Here is a 19,028-nt window from a genome sequence, read left to right on the forward strand (position 1 = left end):
GACCTCAATTTTATAATTATACTGAATATCATTAAAAACTATAGTTTCAAATCTTACTGTTTGCATCAATATTATACTTTTAAAATATTTAAAAATCAGTAATTTTTTAACTCCTAATGTCAGTTTAATATTGCTGATTTTAACTCTTTATTTATTTCTTTAGTGTGGCATAATCTCTGTCAAATTGAATAACTGAAAGTGACGTCATCGTAGGTAAATCATAGCATTTGTCGATTCAGTAGCCAATCTGGTTCCCCTCACACGCATGACGTCACTTACAGATATCCAATTAAATCTGTCTTAAATCACATGATTAGGCATAATCACTTCTTGAGTTATAAATACCCAATAACAACATTTCTGTTTTGCCATTCATACCAATTACCTTACAGATGAAGATGAACCACTATGACGCCAAAACGTGCGAAGGTTTTAATAAATATTTTACTATTTCTAATTTTAAACATTGTTTTTAATACAATTCATTTCATCAAAATGGATTGATCTTTCTATCTTATGATGCAATTATACAGTTGCAATCAATTGCATCTACCATTTCGAAAAATAAAGGTGCTGTTTGCAATTACACTAATAGGCTTCCGCTCTCTCACACTACTATAATACATTTACAATTTATTAAACATAAGCTATATTGTTTCTTTTATTTTTCAGAAAGAAATCATCATAAAGTTTACATGAACTAAAGTCATAACTAGATCAATGTCTTTAAAGGATTCTCATCTCCTCTTTCGGTGTTAAAAGTACTACAAACATTTTCATCCATAGGAGATTTCCTCGCATCACCAAGCAGTATATTATTCTGAAAACTACCCATATCCTTATTTACTGAAATGAAATAAAATAATCATTGATTAAAAAATAGTGAGGCATAAATTATCTAATTTCATGGTAATTAAACTTTCTAACGGATTATCTTACTAGTTTCAGTTTTTAATTATATTTTTCGTACATATAGCATACTTAATGGTTTGAAGCAACTATTTATTATCATATTTTGAAAGCCAATAATTTTCTACGTATTAAATTAATTACATTTTAAACTTATTTTACTAATTTTATACTCGCCTCGATTATGGTATTATTATCCTCATAACTCGTTCTACTATATCAGTATCTTGCAGCTTACCTTAGTACTGAGAAAAACGATCAATTCTATTTCTGCTCACTTAACTTATAAATCTAAAGCTAAGTTCTAACTTAAAATAAACAAAAAAAAAGTACCAAAGAGTCATTATGACTAAAAAGTTATTAACAATTACTTTTAGTCTGATACAAATATATGTAAACGAAATTCGCTCGTAAAATTAAAACAATTTTAAATATAACTGAATACAATTTCAATTTCAGTAATTCCACTAACTTTTAACTTAAGAAATGGTTAATATTAGCTAAATAGTTAAAATTCCTAATTATTAGAAGTTTTGAAATTGATATTTTTCTTCAATTGATTTGGACAGATTTACGCCAGAGTAGAAATTTTTTTAAATCAAAAAATTTTAGCAAAGCTTTACTTTTAAATTGATTATAACAGAGAGAAACTAGAATCGATTTTTCTTTTCATTTTATTAAATTAAAAATAAGACGCTACAGTTGTTTAGATAAAGTTAAAATCAATCGTAGGTACTAAATTATAAACGTATAAAATATTTAACTTAAAAAGATTTTTATAACTTCTTTATTAAAATGAAAATTAAGTGAATGTATTAAAATATATAATTTAATAAATTTAAAATGAAAAATCAATATAAATGTAAAATAAGTGTTTAGTAGAATAAGTTTATAATGCTTTAAAGATAAAGGGCGAAATATATGCTCCCGTGTCACCATTGGAGATCGAGACCCCTACCTTTAAGTTTGCAGATTCGAGTTTAATTTAGCCAATGAAATTTATTTCATCATCTGAAAAGAAAATTCTTAATAGTGTATTTTAAGAAAAGACAAACTGTTGTAAGAATATATCTTAGAATAAGCAGCTCGAATATTATTTACTTACTATTTAAATTAAGAAATTAAAGAGAACCATTCTTTGATTGATGCCTTGCTAAGAAAAGGAAAATTCCGCGAAATCTAGGTATACACCAACTACTGGCGGTACGTGTGGATCTTCGGTACAATTTTGACTCGAGTGATTTGTCTTATTCACAATTTATTGCTCGCAATTTATTACTGCTCACAATATATTAAAATATAGAATAATTCAAACTGAAAATATTCCATACCTTTTTAAACCAATCGGAAACAAGAACATAGACCCTATGCTGATCACGTACATTACAAGCAAATAATTATTCTGTCCGAAAATGAAGTATTGAATGGATGGTGTTTTCAATAGAAATGTAAACAATAACAATCTCGAGCTCGGCACCTACTCTAGTTCCGGTTAAAAAGTTTGTAGCTGCTTACTACATGTTATTCTTATAGGCGATGTTTTCAAGCGGATAATTTTGTTTTCAATAAAAGAAATAAATTAGATAATTTCTGAGCTCAAATCTGCCATATTTCATAAGATATTAATGTTAATATGTAATTCTGGGGAGTTTGAAGTAAAAATTTGTTTTAGTTTCTTAGAGATATATTGTTAAAAAAGGTGACATGGTTGCTAGATTTTGAATAACTCGCTTTTTTGGCAGTCTTGATGTGGCCTTTTTCCATAAGTTTATTACTGTTTGTTCTTGTTGCAAGCTGTGCACCATCTTACGTTAGCGTTAACACTTTTAGCATTGTAAACACAAGCAATCAGTAATCAAATACATTGTTTGCAAGAATCTCAAAACACAATGATGCCGAATGGCTTTAAAATACAACGGAAACAGTAACCCGGAAATTTAGGCGGTACCGAGCTTGCAGCGTTCCCTAGTGTAGAAAACACCATCCATAAACGATGCGAGTAGTCTAGTGCTGCCATCTGTCGAATAGTGAAAGAGTTGCGTATTCATTGCCCGTGACCATTAAAAGACCACCAATAGTCTCCAATTAAACTACATATGGCCACCAATGTGTAGATGGAGTGCGAGAGAGATGTTCTTTAGCAACAGCTGAATCTTTGCGTCCGTAGCCTGATGCTGCAACCATCATGGTAAAGGGTGTAATCCCTTGAATTGAGGTAAGGCGCATTATATAATAACCGGATTAGTTAACGGTTACCTTTACTAGCTTTGATGAAGTTCGTTACAATCACGAGCACTGAGCTATTTTCTCGAAGAAGGTAACTAGCTGTAAGAATAAATGGCTAGCTCTCAAAATTTTGCAGAAGTATCTTAGAGTGTGCACCGTAGAAAAAATAGCAAACTCACTGCTTGAATTAAAAAACGTCATTCATCTGTTTTTTAATAAAAATATGACACTCTTATTACTTTCAATCAAAAAAATTAAATTTAGAATTTCGATTTGATCTATTTTCTCATCTGTTCTTGGGTTTTTGCTGTTACCTCGTATGTCATGACTAGACAGCGGATAATATGCGATTGCATACGTGCATATGCAATTGCATATTTTAGCACTTTTTGCCATTTGTGCATATAAATGCATAAAAAGGTATGTTTGCTCTTAAATGCTTATTTTCAGCATTTTATGGCTTTTCCCTCCTAAAACCATATCACTATTCTTTTTATGTTAGCATAAGGAACGCTTTAAATTTTGTTTTGTCGTTCTTTATCACCTGAAAGGGTCAGCTGGATTGATGTTGCTGGGGGGTGATTGCAATCACGTGAAAAAGATGTAGAAATGAGGTGTGTGTCGGGAAGGGGGGTGCAAAGGGCCCACCCAAACAGACATTCGTCATAGAATCCTCAGAAAGGGATGGTCAGATATTCTATGAAGGGATGTCTTTTCCTGGAATAAATAATTGTCAATCTGTGTGGGAAAAATAAGGCTTCTGTGGTAGGTAGAAAATGACCTCCCTTTCCTGTGATTGATTAGTTAAAAGGTGGAGTGAATACATTTTCGAAGAGAGCTGCTATTCTAACATATTTCGATAGTCCATCCGATAGATAGATAGTTTCGACATCCATCAGTTGAATACGTAGTTAGTGAAGCTTAGAACGTGATTTTTGACTGCTGAATTTTATAATATGCCAAAAATTAAGTCGACTGAATCAAATTTAATGAAGACATGGATTTCGGACTATGGGATTGGGAAGGACTTTACGATCGATGGGGAAATAGTATTTTGTGTGATTTGTCAAAAACACATTTCTTGTGAAGAAAAAGTACCAAATCGATCAACATATAAAGACTAATGCTCACTCCGCGAGGAAAAAGCAGAATACAAAAGGATTTGTTCAAAGTTTATTAACTATTCCTGTTCAAGCAGCTAAAAAGGAAAGTGATTTTTCTAGTGATTTATGCAAAGCCTTAGTAAGCAGCAATATTCCTTTAAAAAAGTTAAATAATCCAAACTTAAGACAGTTTTTAAAAAAAATATTGTACCAATCAGATCATTCCCGATGAATCGACTTTAAGAAAGAACCGATATATAACGAAGTACTGGATGATATTCGACGAGATATTGGAGATGGCCCTATATGGATTGAAGTCGATGAGACGACAGATAACTGCGGTCGCTATATTGCTCATTTTATTTGTGGAAAAATGGATAATATTCCTACTCGACCACATCTTCTAGCAAGCAAAGCCCTTGAAAAAGTAATCGTTTTTAATTGACTCAATAAAATTTAAATATTGTTAAAAGTAGGAAAGTATCTACGTATTTATTCACCGAATTATTATCCTATACTCCATATATTCTCCACCAAAAGTATTTCTAAAATGTAAAATAAAATAATAAACAAGGATTAGCAATTTTATTCTTCGATTTCGTATATGGCAATGCAAAAGCGTATTTGTTGCAAAATCGTTAGGCGTTTCCTAGCTGAATTATCAATAACATCCTAAATTATTTATGGTTCTTCTATAAGTATAGATGAAAATATTTTTTATACTAATTTAATGCATTTCTTTCAATGTCTGAAATTTTATTTTGGCATTACTTTTTCAATTATATTTTTTCCCATTAATTTTCCTTAACATTGTCACAAATTCCCTGCTTAAATGACTTAAGTTATAATGAATAAACCAAGTATAATACTTTTTGATACTGTCTGCAATTGAATAGCCATGTCTCCGGCGTTCTCAGTAGGTTCCAAACAAGTCTTTGACTTACAAATACGTTGCAAAGGAGCGCCGCATTTGGCACAAGTAGACAATGACGAAATCTTTTCAATGGTTCTGTGGATCTGTTTTGAGACATTCTTTAAATCCAGAATAACATTCTGAAATGGAGTTTTACACAAATAATAATCATCATTTGGTTAGTACTTAAGAGAATATTTAAAAAAATGTAATCTTCCTAACATCCAATTTATTGATCCATTGATGTTGATTATCTCTTAGAAATACAATTAAAAACATTTAGAAATTATTTATTGAAATCACTTCAAAATAAGTCAATTGATTGTGAAATATATTTTTACTGATTCAGATATGAAATAAACATTAGATTTTTACTATTTTTATTTATTCATTTATTTATTTATTTATCATTATTATTATTATTTTGAAAATTGAGCTGAACTGATTCAGTAATTGGAATAAAATTCTCTTTAATTTATTTAGGAGAAACGTAAAAAATCGTCATATTATTATTGATACAAATATATACTTCATTAATTTTGGTTAAAGGTACTTATTGAAATTTTAAAAAATATATATATGTACTAAAAATGTGAAAGGTAGGGGAGAGTGGGGTCAATTGTAACAGGGTATGATTGTAACAGAGCAAATATTTCGAGTGTCGGGTTCTAGATTTGGTTCCTAGGTGGCGAAGAAGGTGTATTTAATAAATCTACATATACACCCCTGCTGGCAACCATTTTTATGTACTTTTGAAGGAGTTACATCACAAAAGATATTTTCACGCTACGTAAGTACTTTTTTTGGTATTAGAATATTATATTGTAACAAAGTAATTTTGTTTAAACAAATAAAAATTATTAACCGAATATGTAAGTGGACACCTTAATTAACATTTTGAAAAAAAAGAGATTAGTTTTGTTAATTAACTCGCATTGTTTTTAACAAATGAAGCTGAAATGGCGTCTTGGGGACAATTGTAACAATAAGTAAAGGGACGATTGTAACAGCTGAAAATAAATAATTTTATGTTTACAAACCATTACTTAACTCTTTAAGAACCACCAATAGTTTCCTATATCATTTATATTATGTTGCATGTGCATTATTTCATTTGTCACCTTTCACAGCATAAATTAAAATTTTTAACCCCTTAAAGTTAAAAGTTTAACCCTTTAGGTCTCTGCTCATTATTATTTTTACTCCTAAAATATCATTACTATTTTGATCAATTAAAAAATATATCACAACTATGATAATATGTATAATTAAGTATGTTTTAGTTGAATTTATGAACTGTTACATTTGACCCCGTAAGTGGGGACAATTGTAACAAGTGCGCGACTGTCAAAAATTGTTAATAACTAATACAATAACATTTAAAATTAGGTATTTATTATTTTTTCTAGTAGAGGATAGTCTACTTTACTCGTCTGTCAATTAATACTAATAATATATTGGATTTTTTGTTAGTTAAAAATAGTTAAGTAAAAAATGTTACAATTGACCCCACTCTCCCCTACTCATTGAAATTAAAAATACTATGTACTAAAAAGCAAAATTAATTAAAATATGGTGCAAATTTATTTAGGGGAACTGCAAAAAATCGCCATCTTTTATTTGCGCCAATTTTGATAATAGGCCCTTCTGGTATTCGTGTCAATGGTGCAGTTTTAATGGATGCCAATTACAATGATATAGGTGCATAGTACATCAGTTTTTTTTTATACCTATCAAAACAGCACCAATATTGTGCTATATTGTTATTGATACTATTGAAATAGGTTTTACACTACCCCTCGAAAGGCATTAGTACAGGACAAAATTGCTTGATTGTGGAAAATTCTGATTGTCATGAGCTGGCTCGGGCAACGTCATTGTGCCGAATGATATTAAATACAGACAATATTTATTTTGATAAGCTACTAAAAACTTGTTTTACTTAATCTAATAACAAAAAATCACCGAAAAGGGAGACCAATAATAATTAATAAAAAATAATTTAAATTTTTTTAGCATTATTAATTGCGTCGGAAATCTTTCAGTCTTGTGCATGATTTCGCAGTGTTGCTTAGTTCTCATTTATTGATTTTTTTCTTTTTTTTCTTTCATCCAGTACGATGAAGGGATATTCACCAGAAGCTAATAAATAAAATGATTTACAAAACTGATGATGAAACAATGATTCATTTTTCAAAAATTCTATGGAAATGGAATATTCTATGAAATATTTATATTACGTTGTGATTTCATAGATGATATAAAAATTGAAAAACATAGATCAGATAGTTTCTCAATATCCAGGATATATGTAAACATAAATAAATTTATTAGTTTGCTCAGACAAAAATTATCTGCATATTCATAAACTTTAATTACTCAAGAAACAGTTTCAAGGGAAAATAAGCTGAAAATAAGTTTCAAGAGAAAATAAGCTCTTAAAAGTTCTTATTACAAAGAAATAGAAAACGAATTTCAATAAAAAAATATCACAAAATATGTGCTCACTTTTAAGACTTTTGCCCTTGAAATACGAGACACCGATCTCCTCTTTGAAATTTCCTTCCTACTAACATCTGGAGAAAAGTCCAATCCTTTTCCAAGTGTAACGCATGATGTAGTAGCAATTGTTGTATCAGTTTTCAACGGTGTTTCATCAGAATCTGTGCCCTTTCCCTTCGGCGAAGTTTTAACTACGACTTCATCGTGTTTGATTTCTGGAGCAAAGTTTGATGCTTTCGTCGTCCCTTTAGCATCTGATTCAGACGTAATACTAGAGTCATATTGCACAGGCAGTCCACTGACATCTCTTTTTGAACGTATCTTTTCGGAAACTTGATCACAACTGGCATCTAGGGACAAATCCCGGTCAATTGCAGATTCAGTTTCGAAATCATTCACGGAATCATCAAATAAGCCTGGATCGACATTCATTCGTTGTCCATCTAAAGAGGATTTCTCAAATGCATCATTATCACTGGCACCTGAAGAAGAAATCACTTTTGCTGATTCAGGGTTTAATTCAGAAGTGGTACATCTATTGAAATTGCCATCCGGGTGGGAAATAGTTGCAATCGTATATTCTACTTCAGAAGCACAAGCATTTATGAAGTGACATTCCATGGGCAATTCATAGGCATTCGTTTTTGATGGGGATATTTTAGAGCAACTGACATTTTGGGATAAATCCTCGTCTCTTGAAGTTAAAATTTTTAAGTAATTCTCGGAATTATCTGTTAAACATGCATCGGCTTTTGATCCTTTACCTTCTGAAGTAGATTTTTTAACTGTATCCTTATAACTGACGCCTTGAGAAGAAACCATTTCAGATGTAGTATTTATATTCACGGAATTATCTGCTAAACATGCATCGGCTTTTGGTCCTTTACCTTCTGAAGCAGGTTTTTTAACTGTATCCTTATAACTGACGCCTGGAGAAGAAACAATTTCAGATGTAATATTTATATTCACGGAATTATCTGTTAAACATGCATAGGCTTTTGATCCTTTACCTTCTGAAGCAGATTTTTTAACTGTATCCTTATAACTGATGCCTGGAGAAGAAACAATTTCAGATGTAATATTTATATTCACGGAATTATCTGTTAAACATGCATCGGCTTTTGATCCTTTACCTTCTGAAGTAGATTTTTTAACTGTATCCTTATAACTGACGCCTGGAGAAGAAACCATTTCAGATGTAGTATTTATATTCACGCAATTATCAGTTAAACATGCATCGGCTTTTGATCCTTTACCTTCTGAAGCAGGTTTTTTAACTGTATCCTTATAACTGACGCTTGGAGAAGAAAGCATTTCAGATGTAGTACTTATATTCACGGAATTATCTGTTAAACATGCATCGGCTTTTGATCTTTTACCTTCTGAAGCAGGTTTTTTAACTGTATCCTTATAACTGACGCCTGGAGAAGAAACAATTTCAGATGTAATATTTATATACAGGCTGTCATCAGGAAAGGAATGAGTTGCTCTTGTAAATTTAACATCAGATGTAGGTTCATTGCTAAAGGGATGCTCAGTGGGTGTTTCTGGAGAAACATTTTCTAAAACTGCATCATCGCAGAAAACATGGGATAAATCATTTTCTACTACAGATGTAATTTGCAAATCATTCACAGAATCATCAGTATCAGCCTTTGAAGGTCTTCCTTCCAAATGGGATTTTACATTTGCATCATTATAACTATCATCAGGAGAAACAACCATTTCTGTTGTAGATTTAGTAATTAAATCAGTTCTAGTATTCATATTTATGTTAACGTCCGAAAACAAGAGATCGGATCCCTTAAATTCAGATTCAGGTGTAGGTTCAGTGCTAAAGTGATAACCCTCACTCGATCCATCAGCATGTGTTTGTGAAAGAATAATTTCCGAAACTGCATCATACCTGACATCTTGGTGCAAATCCTTCTCTGCCACAGGCGCAGTTTCTAAATCATTTACGGAATGATTAATTCTATAGTCGTCGTCATTTGGTGGTTTTTCTTCTAAATGAGATTTCGCAGTGACATCATTATAATGTGCATTTGAAGAAGTAACAATTTCTGTTTCAGATTTAGGGATAAATTCTGCTTTAGTTTCCATATCCAGATCGACAACGGAAAAGAAACGGGCTGATCTTCTGAATCCAGCTTTAGATGCATGGTCAGTGTCGAAGTTATATTCCACAGGAAATCCATAAGCCTGTATTTTTGAGGGAGCACAGTCTAAAACTGTATCATCACGGACATCTTGAGTCAAATTCTTTTCAACCACAGAGGTAATTTCTAAATCTTTCTCGGAATAACCAATTAAACTGTCATTTGGGTTTGCTGTTTTTTCTTCAAAATGAGATTCTTCAAAAGCATCATTATAGTTGGTAGATGAAGAGGGGACCATTTCTATTATAGAGGCTGTTACTAATTCAGTATTCGTGTTCATTTTCGAATATAAGTCATAGGGGTTTGTCTTGTTTTCTTCCGAATTAGAATATGCTGACGTTTCCTCAAAAACTAAGCCTTCGTCTAAAAATATTTCCGAAGCAGATGGACAACTTTTGGATTCGTTTCCCAAAAGCAGTTCAAAGGTCTGTTTTGTGTTTTCTTCTAATGAAGGTAACTTTTTGACATTGCAAATATCAGGAGAAAAAACAAATTCTTTTGAGACTTCAGATTTTAAATTAATGTCGGTCTTCGTACCCCTTCTAGTGCATGATTCATCGATGAGATTTTTGTTTCCTTCTAAATTAGGAGTATAAACAGATGTTTCTGATGATGCAGTTGAAGGCATGCTACTGATTATTGTTTTACTTTTGTAAACAATCATATCAAATTCACGTAATTGTTCTTTCAAAATGTTTAAATAATGTTTCCAAGTAAACAGATAACCACTATTATTTTCAACCAGATCAAAATAACGATAGAATTTCAATATGTCGTCTCTACTGCTAGTGCGACGCATAGTTGGCATAAATGTAGGAAGAAAAGTATATTTTTCCCGTAGACCTTCTGGAACGCTATCAGCTTTTTTCGCCTTAAAAAAATTGTAATCCATAGCTGTTTAATATCTGAAATAAGCATTATTTATTAAAAAAGTGTTAAGTATCTTGAAATTGGAACCTAATATGAACTTAATTTTTTTTTCAAAAAATAAACCCTTTCGTTATTTAGTATTTAGGCTTATGAAGTTTAGTAAAGCTTTGAAAAAGAATTTACTAGGGTTACAATTTGAAAGTGAAAGAGGAGTTATACTTTAAAACTCAAAATAAGCTGTTCAACTAATCACATTAAGTACTTGATAATATAAAAACTTCATTTGCATTATAAATTATAAAGGTGTAAGAAGTCAACATGTATCAAGCTATCAAAAATCGGCACCCATTTGGAGCGAAAAGAGGGAAAACAAAGCAAGAAAAATCCGCTGTAGGCAAGAGAGACAAAGCAGCAGAAGCAATTTCCCACGTTATGGAGAGTTGAAGAGAAACTCATGTCATTATTTTGAGAATTGACAATCATATGGATGAAATAAAATTCCAGAGCATCAAGAAGAGCTGTTGTAACATGGATAGGAAAATTTTTGATGTTATCGAAATTCAATTTATGCCAGTATAATCGAAATTAAATTTATATCATACCAGAATTCTTTCCACCCCTATCACATCAGTTACTCTTAATGCTCTGAAATTCTGTTTTATTCATATGAATGCCCAAGTTAATAACAAAAGTTAAACTGTCAACTACTTAAGTAGACTCCTAATGACATCATTTACTTACAGTATCAGTTTACTGATTTTTGTTAGTACTTAAAATTTTTGTTAACCCTTTTGTTATTACCACTAACCACCTTGGCAAACTCGAAGTGAGAACACGTAATTATAGAGACATTCTATTGATATTTATTAACAGAAAAAACTTCATTATTTAAAAATTAGATAATTTTATTTTTAATAAGCTTAAAACAATATAATGAGTAATTATTCATAAGTCAATCTTGATATCGTAATAATGAGTTATTCGTAAAATACCTTTAAAAATGAGAACTTTTACAGTTTTACTTTTTTTAACAAAAGCGTATACCTAAACGGCTGTGACAAATTATAGAGAAAACCCTTTTTAAAAATATGTTTATATGATCATTATCAAGTATTATTTTCAAATTACAGCTTCGCACTTCATTTATGAGCCTTTTAGAGTAGCTTGGCGAAATCGCAACTTCTTATCGTCTGGACAACACATTCAAGTCGCCAAGTTGTTGCGCACTGGCACAATATAAACTAGCCATATCATTAATGATATCTAAGAATTTTCTAAAATAATTTTGTAATTAATATTTTTTATCGCAGCATTCAAAGTAATATACAGTATGCTCTCGATATCTCGAACTTTGATACCTCGAACTTCGATACCTCGAAAACCTTGTTATGTCAATTTTCCCTTGGCATTATATATCCACCTAATGTTAATTTGAATTCCAATGTCGGAGAATTTCTTCTAAAACCTTGTTGTGTCGGAATTTTTTCTATTTAATGCACAATTATTTTTGTCCAAATTAACAAATATAATGCATAATTATATTTGTTAATGCATAATTATTTTGTATTATTAATGCATAATTAATTTAATGCATAATTATTCTTTTAAAAATAAGATTATCATTGTTGTATTTAGACTCATTGTCAACTGACTCTACTTTTTAGAGTAATATTTCAGAATATATTTTTCTACTTTTTAGAACATATTTATTTCTGAACTAGTTATCTTGAAACCTCACTATCTCGTAAATCTTTTAGCATCCCTTCAACTTTGAGATATCGAGAATATACTGTACATATTTCAATTTTTGTAGGAAATATTGTAATTGCCTCAACAGATCTAAGTATATCAAAATATACTTAATGACTTATAACTGGATAAACAACTTTATTATTGTTGGCCATAAGACATTTTCTTAGTTCTAGATTATTAAGATAATTTTTATTTAGTAGAAAAAGGTTCTAACAAATAGTTATAAAAAATTTAATGATTATTAAGAAATTTGAAAAGCTTTTCTGAAACAAAAAATAGATTTACATTTCTGTAAAAAATGTCTATGTCCGTCATAATGACAATCAACTGATTTTTAGAATGATGACGCTGACAGAAATAGATTAACTAAAACAATCACAGAATTTTTGTTTTACTTTGAAATCTTCAAACATTATAAATTAATCTAAAAGATTCAATAGAAAAGTGTGGTAATGTTTCTTAATAAATTTAAGTAGCAATATTCTTTGCAAAGCTGCATAGTAAATTATTTAAAGTTTATTTATAAATTATTTTCAACTTACTAATCAAATTTTAACAGCAGCTTTAATCAAAACTTACCTTTAGGTCATTACAAGAAAGAAATTTAATTTTCTAATTTTAATGCATTTATATTTTTAAAAGAATTTTGATATCAATTGCGCTGAACTAGATCAGCAACTTAACTCTTACATACACTAACGGTTACAACCTAATTCTCCGTTGGATAGGCAAGAGGCACAGTAAAGCATGGAGATGTCTAAGCTGACTTCACTTCACTTACCTTTTCTCTGGCAATCCATCAATGATCAATGGGTTACAAATTACAAACATTAGGAATACGTTTCTATTAGAATGTGAATATGAATCGTCCAATAGAAATGGTGCAAACGACAATTGATTTAATTATTCCACTCAGTGATATTATTAAGCTTCTGGCTTGGACACCTCTATTAAGAGTTTCTACTCTTATGCGCTAACCTTGGGGAAGTGTGCTCCTACACTTTTTTCAAAAATATTGCAATTCACTATGAATGTAATAATATTTGCTTAAAAACGTCCATCATTTTTTAACAACCACTAATCTTTCAACAACATAAGAATTCAAGTATAACTATCTTTACTTAGAATTCATGATCTGTGCTTACAGTTACTAATATGCTGTCTTTCTAAAATTTAAAGTAAAAATTTGCTGCCCCTGAACAGATTAAAATGCGATGATTTTTTTTTTTCAAAGCGTGAATAGTAAAATTGTCTGATCAATTAAGTTCATTTCCCCGATGTGGTATTAAGTTTAAGTACTAGTTGGAATATGATATTATCGTTTTCTTTTTTTAATATTTCTTAAATTTTAAGATCCCCTCTGCAGAGGATCAAAATTGTGATGACTTGTCTTCGGATCATCCTCAGGGATGTTTCCCAGACCGTCGCCAATAGCCCATTGTGCAGCTCTAGTGCGACGTAAATGAACTACAACTTAAATTTTAAGAAATTCTTTTTAATCGGTTTTTTTTATTCTTTGAGATGGTAGAATGATATTTTAAGGTAATGTGAAGGAATTAATGAAGAAATAATGAATTAATGAAAACAGTGTGCATTTTGTCTTACCTTTTAAAGTCAATTGCTATTTGTTTTAAATATTTTTACTTTTCTTATGCTTCAATTTTTTTCAGTTTGCATATTTACACGATTGAATTGCACCATTGATCATTTTTTAACCTTAAAAAAGTACAGATAAATATTAATGCTTCGATTTGGCACACAAATCCTTTCGCTAAATAAATAATAAATTTTTCTTCTTTTCTCGGCTTATAATAAATTTATATATTCGAATGAAAAACTTGCTTGAAATAAAACTTTTTACAGCCAATGTCTTCGCTTTCTCGAGAAACCGAAATCTGCGTTATATTTGAGATGAAACTTTTAGATTAAACTTCATAATCGACAACTTCTTTCACATAATATATTTTAGCTTCAAAATTTAACTTGATTGACGATATCACTCCTGTTTGTTATACTCCCTTGTTAGCCATACTTAGATACTTGAAATAAAAAAAAAATTAAATTTTAGTATGAAAATCTAAATAAACTGTAATCCAATGATTTACTTTGTGTTTAACATACAAAAATGAAAAGTAAACTAACATAGCAGATATCAGTTTATTTATGAAAATCACAGCTTTTATTTAAATGTTATAATCATATTTAAGCAAATATTTAGATAATGTAAAAATCCAACAAAATACGAAGTTTTTACCATTTGGCAACAACAGAATCAGCATCTAAGTTTAACGTAAGCTTCTAAAAGAGCTGGAAGCTGCAACTCGTCAATTCCATCAGGCCATCGTTTGTTCCTCATTAGAATTTTGCGAATTTTGCAGCGACATGAATGCTCTAGAGATCTTGGCATGATTTCTCCTACTGACATGAAGGGAAAATCTTTGACATAAACTTGACAGCAGCGCTTTAAGGTTTCAAGGCAATTAAAAGAACATAACTCTTTATTATTCTCCAACTGAAATAAGTTTTGTATTTCTTGAACTCGAATATAAGAAAATGGCAAAATTCTCCATAACAGTTTAAAACATTTTGCCAAAGATAATCTTTCACTGGGATCTGAGTAGACATATTTCAGCATAAAAATTAACAATTCATTTATAGTATGAAATCTGCATTGGTGAATCGGTGCATTATCAAAACTTAAAGTACCAAAATCATAATATAAAGCTTCTTTTAAATAGCAGCTGGAATGCTTGAGGTTTGATTTCTTCATTAAAATATGTTTACATCCAAATCCTTGATGTAATAAGGACCTAGAAAACCAATTTAAATAATAACTAATATTGAACATAAAAAGTTTTTAATAATTAAGAGGAGTGGTAAATAAATCTGGCCAAGAGCGGCAAATCAGGGCAAAATGCTCATGTCGTTAACAGGGGAATCGACATTCATATGAATGCAGTTGTTTCATTGGTAACTTAGCGTTTTAATCTCTTTTGTATTCAAATAAATATCCCAAAAATCAAAATCCGTCAAAAAAAATATGTTTCTTCGAGAAAAGTGCGTTTTTGAGTGTGACTGAATAACTTAAAGTATCTCTTGCACTAATCAATTAGCATATGTAAAGTTATTCCCTTAAACGATTAAGATTGCTCATTAGTGAGTAAAAATCCAAACGTTTGATCAAAAGTTATCTGTTGTCAGCTGTTATAAATTCTTCTTTTCAATAATTCTTTAGCTCACAGCACAACCGATTTATCAGAAATAGGACATTACTAACATTGATTAAATTATGTAATAAGGTTTTAATGTATGTTATAAAATAATTCCAACTCAACGAAATCCAGATAGGAATTGTAGTAAATCTGACAAATTTAGAAAAATTAAAACTTTTATTTGTTTTCTATTTTTGTCTTGTCTTAATATGATACGTTTTATCAGTTTGTCTGTTTAATAGTTATAGAAAGTTTATAAATATAATGGAGTCTTAAGTTGAGTTTAAAGAACCATAACCAAATAAGTCATATAGTGACTAACATGAAAAAAAAAATTTAAATCGTGAAAGAATTTTAATTATGTACAAATTTACTTAGTAATTAATTATGTACAAATTTACTTTTTGCTTTGTTTACTATTAAGAACATCAGAGCATAATTTTTCATTGCAAATAAAGTATTTAAAAAATTCATCTGTGAAATACATTTTGAAAACATTTAGTTCTTTTTAACTGTTTCTCTTTTTTCTCCTTCACTGTTTTGAAAATTTTTATGAAAACAAAATAAAGATTTCCGTGGGAGAAGAAATTACAGTATTTTTATTTTATTTTATTTTTTTAACAAAAAATTGGACAAAGTGGAATAAAATATATATTAATATCTTTCTTTATTAAACTTTTTATGAAATTATTTTTTAAAGAACAATATAAAAGCTATAAAGATACAATAGAAAGACAATAAGATCAATTAGAAAAAACTGTAAACGTAAAACAATGCGATAGGAACTACTAAGCTAAATCAAAGATTGTTTAATAGGTAAGACAGACGCAACATTAAAATTTTTTGGCTTTGATTACCATTACAAGTTAATTTTCAGATTTGTTAGTTATTTAAAATATCAAAAAGAAATCCTCATTAAATAAATATTATAATGCGAATAAACTTATAAACATAAAATGCTAAAATATGAAGTCCTAAAACAATAATTACAAAATGTCCGATAATTTAATTGTATTTTTAAATAATTATCAGTAAAAAAATTAAACACGAGTTTAGCAATAAAGAAAATTAGAATTAAATATATATGTCAAAAAGAGTTAAGTTAAACTATGACCTTGTTTCATTTAAATATTATAATCACAAGAAACAGAATCACAGAATAAAATAATTTTTAAAATTGTAGAGAATAAAAGTTTTAAATGGATGCCCGATATACTGTGGATATATCAGGTTTAAATCTTGAATAGAATGTTTAGAATCATTTTTACTGTGATTTTTTTCTCGAACTATTTACCTTAAATTTAAAATTGTTTTAAAGCTATAAATTTTAAAGAAGCTTTTAAGTCACGAAATAAATTTACTTACATAGTAGCTTTACAACGATATAAAAAATCAGTTTCCAAATGGCGTACTTCAATGCTGTTACATATGGCTCTTTCTAGATCTTTTATTTTACCCAATAGTGACAAATACAATAGAGGACACAAGTTAACCATAATATAGTTCTCTGGATGTAACACAAGTCGTAAAACAGGCATTTTCTCTTCTATATGTTTACGTTCAAATGCTTTTTATTGCAAAAATAAAACTCTTCTGCAGCTAACTATCTTCTTAACGATTTCAAACGACTATAATTGCCACCGATCAGCTACTCTTTTATTATTTTTACTTTTATTTCCCTAATGCAAAAGATAAAAAAAAATCAACAATTTAAAATTTTTAAATATTTATGAATTTCTTTTCAAAAATTAATGAATGACATGCTTTAATAATAAAGTAACATTAAACACCAAATGATACTTTGAAATGAAATTTCAATTTAATATCGTCTGATTAATAAAAGTTTGAGAATTATGGCATAAAAACGATAATCGCTGATTCAGAAACTGTATTTAACTTATCTAAATAGTTTGCTCCCTTAAAACTCCTTAATTTTATTTTAATAATTGTATGAAACTCGGGGTACAAAATAAAATAACTTCTCTCTAATTTAAATATATTTAATACTTTCGCTAAATCTCATTATTAAACTACACTGAGTATAACTACGTATTTAGAATTATTTTACTAGGTTGGAAAAAAATGTTAAATACTTCCTTTCTTCAAACTGCGTGCAAAAATATTAATTTCATTGACATTTTTATTATAAAACTTGTCTCCTATTAGTTGTAAACTTTCAATGACGAATTTTGTTTTGAATATTTTATACCTCTGTGTCTATTATTTTAATTTGAGGTCCTTCAATATAATTATTAGTTTTGGACTAAAATTCTCCAATGCCTGTACAATAATCCAGTGAATAAATTAAACAAAATAAAAATGTCTTGAGTCAATAATAAACCTTTGAAATTGCTAAGAGTAATAAGCGCAGAAATATAAATAGGTTGTGCAAAATTTCATTCTTCAATTGAAATGGCGCCTAAATTACGCAAAGCTCTCATCGGCGAGTTGGCAGCGCTGTTAATTGAGTACTTAGCGGAAAGTTTTATAGTTTTATCATTGACTGTCAGTTAAATAGCAACGTTTTTTATTATTTTTTTTACTATACGTAATGAGCTGTGGTGGCTATGGGGATAAAACGTTCACCTCCCAGCGAGAAGACTGGAATTCGAATCTCTGCTAATGCTGGTCAAAACGAATTCTGCCTGATTGCAGATTCTAGGTGGTAGACGGATCCTCTTTTAACGGAACATGCTTCGTAACAAAAAATCCAGTACACTGAAGTTTTACAGTAATAATTACTGTAAAGCCACTGATTCACTCTAATTAAACAAGTATATATGTAAAAATTACAGTATAATATTCAACGGTAAAAATGGATTTTACGGATGATGCTCCCAAAGTGCTGGCAATTTATACCGTAATTTGATACGGAATTTTTTAGAATGCAAAAATATGCGAAAGAATAAGTTCCAAAATTTCAACATCTAGCCTTTTCCTTTAATTTTTTTCTCAGTTTTAACTAGAAACATTTCAAATTTAACCTTTTGAAACATTAATTTTGAAATACATACATTTTAGTTTCATTGTATTTCAAATAACCACGTCATTGCATTTCAATTTATTTCATAAATTTGTCAATATCTACAGCTAATTCTCAGCTAGTTAAGGATCTAAGTAAAATTCTAAATTAATCCCTCATAATTCAAAGCTCAAAACTATTCAAAGAATGTGAATACCAAAGGCCTTTAATTTCACCATGCCTTACAGCTGTACAAGGTGCTAATAACACACTTCCTTAAATACAGACTTCGGAAATTGCTGGCACTTTCGCTTCCGCAGTTTTCTATAATAGAACTGCAGAATTTCAATTTATTTTCACGAAAACACCACATCTAATTCTCTATTTATATTTTCTACTCTATAAATGAATGAGTGATGG

General features: G+C 29.7%; 2 protein-coding genes across 2 annotated transcripts; both read right to left on the reverse strand.

The window, feature by feature from the left end:
• Positions 1-579: 579 nt before the first annotated feature.
• LOC122273230 (uncharacterized) lies at positions 580-13,249 on the reverse strand. Its single transcript, XM_087157707.1, has 4 exons — positions 13,014-13,249; positions 7,660-10,717; positions 5,108-5,291; positions 580-846 (listed from the first exon to the last, which is right to left on the reverse strand). The coding sequence occupies exons 2-4, from the start codon at positions 10,702-10,704 to the stop codon at positions 713-715; spliced, it is 3,363 nt and encodes a 1,120-aa protein (XP_087013833.1). The 5' UTR covers positions 10,705-10,717; positions 13,014-13,249; the 3' UTR covers positions 580-712.
• Positions 13,250-14,580: 1,331 nt separating this feature from the next.
• Positions 14,581-17,278, reverse strand: LOC147815896 (uncharacterized). Its single transcript, XM_087156097.1, has 2 exons — positions 17,012-17,278; positions 14,581-15,244 (listed from the first exon to the last, which is right to left on the reverse strand). The coding sequence occupies exons 1-2, from the start codon at positions 17,182-17,184 to the stop codon at positions 14,707-14,709; spliced, it is 711 nt and encodes a 236-aa protein (XP_087012223.1). The 5' UTR covers positions 17,185-17,278; the 3' UTR covers positions 14,581-14,706.
• Between the last annotated feature and the right edge of the window lie 1,750 nt (positions 17,279-19,028).

This window comes from Parasteatoda tepidariorum, chromosome 2, assembly GCF_982258835.1.
Source record: "Parasteatoda tepidariorum strain Cologne lab strain chromosome 2, Ptep-v5.0, whole genome shotgun sequence".
Lineage (NCBI taxonomy): Eukaryota > Metazoa > Arthropoda > Arachnida > Araneae > Theridiidae > Parasteatoda > Parasteatoda tepidariorum.